The sequence below is a fragment of the Nilaparvata lugens genome, unplaced genomic scaffold (assembly GCF_014356525.2).
Source record: "Nilaparvata lugens isolate BPH unplaced genomic scaffold, ASM1435652v1 scaffold6084, whole genome shotgun sequence".
In the NCBI taxonomy this organism is placed as follows: Eukaryota; Metazoa; Arthropoda; class Insecta; order Hemiptera; family Delphacidae; genus Nilaparvata; species Nilaparvata lugens.
In genome coordinates, this window is record NW_024091849.1 from 5744 (window position 1) to 13782 (window position 8039).

General features: G+C 35.3%; 1 protein-coding gene across 1 annotated transcript; it reads right to left on the bottom strand.

Annotated features, from left to right (window-relative positions):
- Positions 1–1167: 1167 nt before the first annotated feature.
- On the bottom strand, positions 1168–7755 carry LOC111063202 (glucoside xylosyltransferase 2-like; the record flags this gene model as incomplete). The annotated part of the gene is made up of 5 exons (XM_039445061.1): positions 7281–7755; positions 6950–7112; positions 6077–6208; positions 4934–5126; positions 1168–1317 (listed from the first exon to the last, which is right to left on the bottom strand). Coding segments are annotated over exons 1-5 (871 nt in total), but the record flags the coding sequence as incomplete, so codon positions are not given.
- Positions 7756–8039: the final 284 nt, after the last annotated feature.

An 8039-nucleotide genomic window follows, 5' to 3' on the forward strand; every position in this document is an offset into this window, starting at 1 on the left:
TTAAATTTGAAACATAACGACCTAATCGACAGTATGGAACATAACGACCTAAACATAGTCGACAGTAATCGGCTTGAGTCAACAAAAAATCAACTTTAAATTTGAAAAAAATCGACCTATACAATTCTTATGCTATCTTTTCTCAGTGATAATACACTCCTTATGTATCAGCCTGCAAGTTGAACGTGATGCCGTAAGATTACAAGAACTGAACAGCTCAACTTGCCACACGTTTCAATTTCTCAAAAAATGGTCAAAATATGCATTAAAAGATGGAAATTACTGTGATAAATGCTGATGAATACTAATTATTATTAAACGAGACCCCAAATTAAATGCTGTAAATCACCCCGAAAACTGCTCATATTTGCAGTAGCAGAAGTCTTCAGGGTGATTTATAGCATCTAATTTGGATTTTCGTTTAATAATAATTAAGCATTAATACTTGAATATGAATAATGTAGCCCTATACATTAACTTCAAATTTTGAGCTGTAAATCACATCACCCCGAAAACTGCTCATATTTGCAGTAGCAGAAGTCTTCAGGGTGATTTATAGCATTTAATTTGGATTTTCGTTTAATAATAATTAGGCATTAATACTTGAATAATGTAGCCCTAAACATTAACTTCAAAGTTTGAACAGTCAGCATCCCTTATAAATAGCGACAATGCTTTCCATTGAACCAACACTGACAGTTTGAAGCAGTAACACCAAGGTTTGTCAAAAGTTTCGAAATAAATATCACATCTACAGTCCGGGTCCTGTAGCTTTGCCTATCGGCGGAGAGCCACTAGACTACAATACTACCCGTTCAAAAACATCCAACATCTCTAGGGAGCTTCCTCCATCACTATCTAAAGTACTAAAGTACACGGATCTAAAGTACTCTGGAGCGTATGTTTCTTTAAAAGTAGGAATATCACCCCGTGAACCATACCTTGCCTATATGCCGTTTCAAAGTCACGGAGGCAAAGCTACGGGACGCGTACTGTAGGCTACCTCAAAATCTACCAGTAAAAATAGCTGTTAATTCATAATTTATTGAGAGAATAATCATAATTTTGAATTTTGAATAATCATAACCATACCTTGCCTATATTCCGTTTCAAAGTAACGGAGGCAAAGCTACGGGACGCGTACTTATTGAGAAAATATATTCCTACCTGGATGAAAATGGAATAGAACGTTGATAATATCCTGATCACCCCAGGTAAGTTTTAGCTTGAACTCATTGTAGATAGGTTGTAGGTAACTCGACCAGCCAAAGCTCCGCATTCTGGCTAAATGCATCAACATTACACCTGAATTCACACCTGTAATACAAGAATAATAATTAGTGATTCTATGAAAATCAACCTGATGTTCAAGTTACTACACAGAAATGGAATAAATGTTTATCGCAAAAAAACATAAAAAATTACGGAATATTGGCAAAAAACACCCAAGTAACGAAAAACATTGTCAAAAACACTCAAGTAACGATTCACAAACACTCGCCAGTTTTTCAGGACTGGTAGTTGAAAAATTATATGAAAGTCCTAATAAATCACCGCTACTTGAGATCTCTTGACAAATCATAACAGCTGATAGTTGCAGTGATAGTAGTTTTAATTTTTCTGCTCAAAATTTTCAAGTTTATTTCAATATTATTGAAACTTTCGAATTGTTCAGTGTTATTTCCGGCTCTTATCACCCTTCGAAATTCAAAATTCATCAGTCATCTCGAATACGTATTCTCTGAGTGTTAATCTTTGGTGAAACAGAAATTTTAAACTTAACCTCACTTTGGACTATTTATGTGCCAAAATCAAGGAATTGAAGAAGTTTTGGGCAATTGCCTGTTTCTCTTTCCAAATATCGTGTTTGTGACTGTTCTAATAAATAAATAAATAAATTATTAACCACTACTTGAGGCCTACTTGACTCACAAGAGAGACTTAAACTACAGTTCAGTTTTTCTTCATCACAAATCATATAAATATGATTGGGAAAGAATAACAGGCATCGCCCACAACTATTCTATTGCAAATTTTGATAACATGTACAAGAAATAGGTTATGTTCTCACTTCTGAAAGTTCAAGTCCAAATTTTTAGATAGATAGATAGATAGATATATTTCTCGATCCATGAAAACATCTATAGATGCATGAGATCACGTCAAAAACATATAACTATGAGTGAAATTTTGAATTAGAAGGATTAAAACACCAGACTTGAATAATTCCTGGAGGATGAAATAATTACTGCTAGTAAAGGTTTACTTTGTAACACTCATGTGCCACAATAGTAAGGTCCTCGTTATAATGACCAGTGGAGAAATATAGAAGAAAAGCGTTGCCGATTCTATGCCCTCTATAGAGGATAACTGGTACCGGTATAAATGAGTAATATTAAGGATCAACTCACACTAACGCGACTCAAGTCTAGAAGAGACTGGACTCTAGTGGAGAGCATGAGTTTTCAAATGGGGACGTCGCAGAGACTAGAATCGACTGGTCTGAGTGTCATCATTTGGAAACACATCTCTCCACTAGAGTCCAGTCTCTTCTCCACCTGAGTCGCGTCAGTGTGAGTTGAGCCTTACTGTACATTCTTGTTTGAAATTATCAATTATACCGGGTGAGCATAAATTATTTAACACATTTCATAGGTGAATAAAAAATATCAAATAATAGTAGCGCGCCTATTTTGTGGCAAACGTTGGTGTACCTGCTATAATTTGTGATGACCTTCATCGAAACACAGTCGGCTCAATGGTGGTGGTGACAGAGCCTCAGTTGAGCAATGGCTACCGTGCAGGAGAAGCTATTGTGCGTTCTGTTGTTTCACGAAAGCAAATCGGTTATTACTGTTCAAAGACGTTTTCGTTTAGAGTATGGCCGTGATCCTCCTTCTAACAACTCCATTAAACGTTGGTATCAACAATTTGAAGACACAGGAAATGTTTTGCTATGAAAGGTGCTGGCAGCCTACTGTATCCGAGGAAGTATCGATCGAGTAAGGGAAGCATTTCTGAGAAGCCCAAGTAAATCGACTCGTCGTGCGAGTTTAGAACTGGCATACCGCAGTCGACAATATTGTGAAAGTGCTACACAAACGCGTAAATTGCATGCGTACAAAATTCATTGTTGCATAACATTAAAGAAGACGATAAACCACGCCGGTACAATTTCGCTGTCGAAATCTGAACAAAGTTGAAGAAGATAATGATTTTTTAAGAAAGGTTATCTTCTCTGACGAAGCTACCTTCCATTCAACGGTGTTGTTTACCGTCATAATTTATTTGTCGGATTTGGGGTAGCGAAAACCCTCATGTTGTTCAAGAGGTTGAACGTGATAGCCCCAAGGTTAATGTTTGTGTGCGTTGGCTGCATATGGCGTTATCGGCCCGTTCTTTTTCGCCGAGCCTACCGTGACTAGTGCTTCGTATCTTGACATGCTACAAGAGTATGCAGTACCACAATCGAATATCGACAGCCAAATGTTTACTACCAACAAGATGGGCACCTCCACATTGGGGTCTACATGTTCGAAATTACCTGGATGAACAATTTCCTGAACGTTGGATTGGCCGCGATGGACCGATTTCCTGCCTCCTCGATCCCCTGATATTACACCACTCGATTTCTTCCTTTGGGGATTTGTCAAAATAAGGTGTATGCAACGAAGGCTACGTAATATTGACGAACTAAAACGAAGAATTGTAGCCGTAATTCAGGACATCACTCCAGAAATAATCGACAATGTATGGCGTGAAATTGAATATCGTCTAGATATTTTACGTGCAACAAAAGGTGCTCATGTAGAAATTTGTTGAACTTTTCATGTGTTCTAAATAAAACTATTTGAAATTGGCTTTTCAATAAATCAATATTCATGTAAGTACACTCATTGTTATTTTTTATTCACCTATGAAATGTGTTCAATAATTTATGCTCACCGGTATTTTATTCGTGATGATAATATATTTTTAAATGATTTAATGATTTATTTTCATGATTAGGATTTACTTCAGATACTAGCTGGAATGATGATACTATGATATGATAATGAGATACTATTAGGAATGATGTTGCTGGTGACATGTTGTGATATCTATCCATAATGAAACACTGGGAGTTTGTCAAAAAGATCATAAATTTATTGTAAACAACAAAGATGTTTCGACTCCAATGGTGTCATCTTCAGTGAAAAAGTTTTTGTAAATTAACAATAAGTGAAATTTTTTGACAAAGTCTCAGTGTTTTCATTAAATTTAATATTCTGTTCATAAATTATAGTTGTACACTGTAGTAAAAACATGATATTAAACGAAAATCAAAATTAAATGCTGTAATTCACCCCGAAAACTTCTGCTACTGCAAATAATGACAACAGTACTATATAGTAGTACTCATCGAATTCCCATCTAGCTGTTTACCCTGTTGTCAATATTTGCAGTAGCAGAATTCTTCGGGGTGAATTACAGCATTTAATTTGGATTTTTTGTTAAATAATAATAATCAATTCATTAGCATTTGAATAATTGCAATATCACAGTAATTGACATCTGAAAACATGATATGACAACGATACGAAGCTAGAAAAGAATAGCTTTGTCGGATGACTGACAAGAATAGAAACACCAATTTCAATCTAATAATAAGGAGTGGCCGTAGTCGAATGGATCAGATGCTGGCTTTATGATTCAGATGCCCGGGTTCAAATCCCGGCCTGGGCAAGATATTTATCTCGGGCCACTCCCGTGTTTTGGATGGACACGTTAAGCCGTCGGTCCCGGCTGCCTAAAAGCAGTCGTTAGGTCATGTCAGAGGCCCTGAAATTGATCAGCTGCGACCTGAAAACTAGTCAGCCAGGTCACTCGATATTATTATTATTAATCTAATACTGCAATTATAACGTGGACCACATTGAAGAACCAAACTCACCAGTTTTGCCATAGTAAGGATGCCTAGCGAACCGATTGTACCAGCCTATACTGGGATCTTCATGTTCGGGAGAAAGTGCTGCCATCTGGGTTGAATTCATCTTGTCGAAATGCGACCACACTTTCGACAAAGGTGCCAAGAATATTACGTCCGTATCTACGTAGAGCACTTTATCAAGATGCGAGAGCAATGTCTGAAATAGAATGATAAATAAATTCATTGATAAATCTATTGGATTAGTTTATTTATAGAATAGAATTAAAGAACTATTTTTATAGTACCAATATAGTAATATTTTTATCATTATAGAATATTTTAAGAAGATTAGATTATTGAATGAAAAAGACTAAGAAATTGTCAAAAAACCACAGATTTATTGATACTTTGAAAGACCGGTTTCGGTTATTACACCATTGTCAATCACTGATAAACTAAAACTAAATACAAGAATCTGCTAAATAAGATTCTGCTGCTCTTGTATTTATTTTTAGTTTATCAGAGATTGACAATGGTGTAATAACCGAAACCGGTCTTTCTAAGTATCAATAAATCTGTGTTTTTTTGACAATTTCTTGGTCTTTTTCATTCAATATGAATAATTACCACAATATCAACTTCTCAATTACACAAAAAAAGATTAGACTAGACTAAATCTAATTAGGCACTTTTAAAGGACTACTAAATTATAGCCTATAGAATTACTACAGTAAGGTCCACGTTGTAATGGCAGTGGAGAAAGATAGGGGAACAACGTTGCCGAATCTCTGCCTTATAAAAAGGATACCTCTACCTTCTATAGAGGATAGCTGATACCGGTATATCTAATATAATATTAAAGCAAAGATTCTCTTCGAATTAAAATTTTTTTACCTCTTCTCGGCGTCCTCTTTTACTCTTCTCTGGGCTTATGCAAGCTTTATCTTCAACCAAAAAATATAGACTACTTATTGCTATGTTGAAATTTATTGAAATATCATTGAACAATTGAAGAGACTTGAAATGTTGTAAAAAATCCAAGAAAAGCATGCATTTTTTATTGAAATGAAGTGGATTTTTGACAACATTTCAAGTCTCTACAACATCAATTTTTACTCTACAAACTTAATCATTGAATAAATTGTCAATATAACAAGAATCACTTACAGGTAAGAATAGCCTCTGCGCTGCACAAGGCTTGAATAACTTCCTCCATTCGTTTCCATTTTTGTCAGGAAACGATAAACCATGCAACTCAAACTGGAATGAGGTGTTGGTGAGACTCTGCCATTCCCCTAGCTGCAAATGAAATGATAAAATTAGTTCAATAACGTGATAAGATCATTGCATAATGACTTTTGCCTGTATAGTTAAATGATAAACTAGTGTTTTGTGTCTTCAATTTGTGAATAAAGCTTTATTTGATTTGATTTGACACCAAAATATAATGTCCCTAGTGTAATAAAGGCTATAAAAACTAATGTCTCACATCTCACTCGGAAATTTGGTGTCCAGCCTGGTTCTCTAAAGTCGCTCTGCTCCGCGATCAATATTCGATCAGATCGAGCAGATCGACACGTCACTCGAGCAGATCGATTGATGATCGACCGGGGAGCAAGAGTGGAACGCGAGAAGAGCTAACATCTCCCGTAACGTTCATGATCGGAGCGAAGGTGGAGCGTGCGCGGAGCGTGTTGGAGGCGCGTATATCTGTATGCACCTTTACATTTATTACTTTTACAACGTCTCGAGTTAATATTCTGAAGTATGAGTAAGTTTATATTGTCTTGAGTTAGTAATCTGAGTTACAGCCAAGGAATTGTTTCACTGGAGTTGTAAATGGTTCTCTACCATTGAATACTTTTACATCGGCCTAGTCTTGAGTAGAAGATTTTCAAGTAAAAGTAGATAGAAAAGTCTTGAAAATTAGTGAACTGAGTTACAAGACAATTGGGAATTTTTATATTAGAGTTGTACTGTATTAAGGATTAAAAAATAATGTTAGTATAACCTTTCTCAAGTTAAATTAGCGAACCTTACCTTCTCACTGAAGCTCTGGAAGAGTGAGTTCTCAGTAAATATCACAATACGCAAGTCGTGTCTCAAATAGAAGCAAAACAATATGGCCGATTTTAGCATAACCAACGTTTCTGTCAATCTGTCACCACATACCACTACTGCTACGACTATTTCTGATGGAATCCTGAAAAAACAGAGAAAATTCATTGTTTAGACACTGCAAGCAAAAGAAGTTACATTTATTATACAAGTAAACATGAAAAAATAAGATACGTACTCAACTTAGGTTAATATTTTTTATGTATTGGAAACAAAACTATGTACGGTACCAACATTTCAAGATTGTACTCACCATTCCATTTTATCCTTGGTTTCGGAAGCCACTTTACTGGAGGCATCATCAGATTTACTGAGGTTTCCATTCTTCAACAGTTGTTTTGAAGTTTGATTAGCAGTCTGGTAATACTTGAACAAACTGGAGAACTCAGTACGATCAGCTAAATTACTCACATCACGATAGACTATCAAATAAACAATCACTAGAATAACTAATACAAAAAACAGCCATCGGAATTTTAATTTCATATTTTGACAGGATTTCTAAAGCCAAAAACTGGGTGCATATTGGTTATTTTGAAGCTGTTACATACTGACGTTTAGGCGTTTAGGTAACGAAACTGACTTAATGAATTGAATCACAACTTTAAGCATCTGGAACTGGATTTAAATTACTAGAATAATTAGTAAAAACTTAGAAATAAACAGTATATATCACTAAATTTGACAAGCCAAACAAAACGAACATCTATAACCTATTTGCTACTGTGTTGTTTATCTTCTTTGAAGAAGCATTGTAGCCACTACAACGATAAGAATTTTGGTGATGTACTTCTATTTTTCTATCTTCTGATTTCGAGTTTATATTCAATTTTACTACAATAAACGATAATGAAAAACTACGATAGATTATGTGAATCCAATAGAATGAAATTTAATCGATATTAGACAATATTTCAAACCGATAACTTTTTAGTTCTCTGTATTGGTACGTCAACAAGCGCTTAGTTTGAAATGACTTGCTTTTGGCTAAAACACATTTCACAAACTTTCA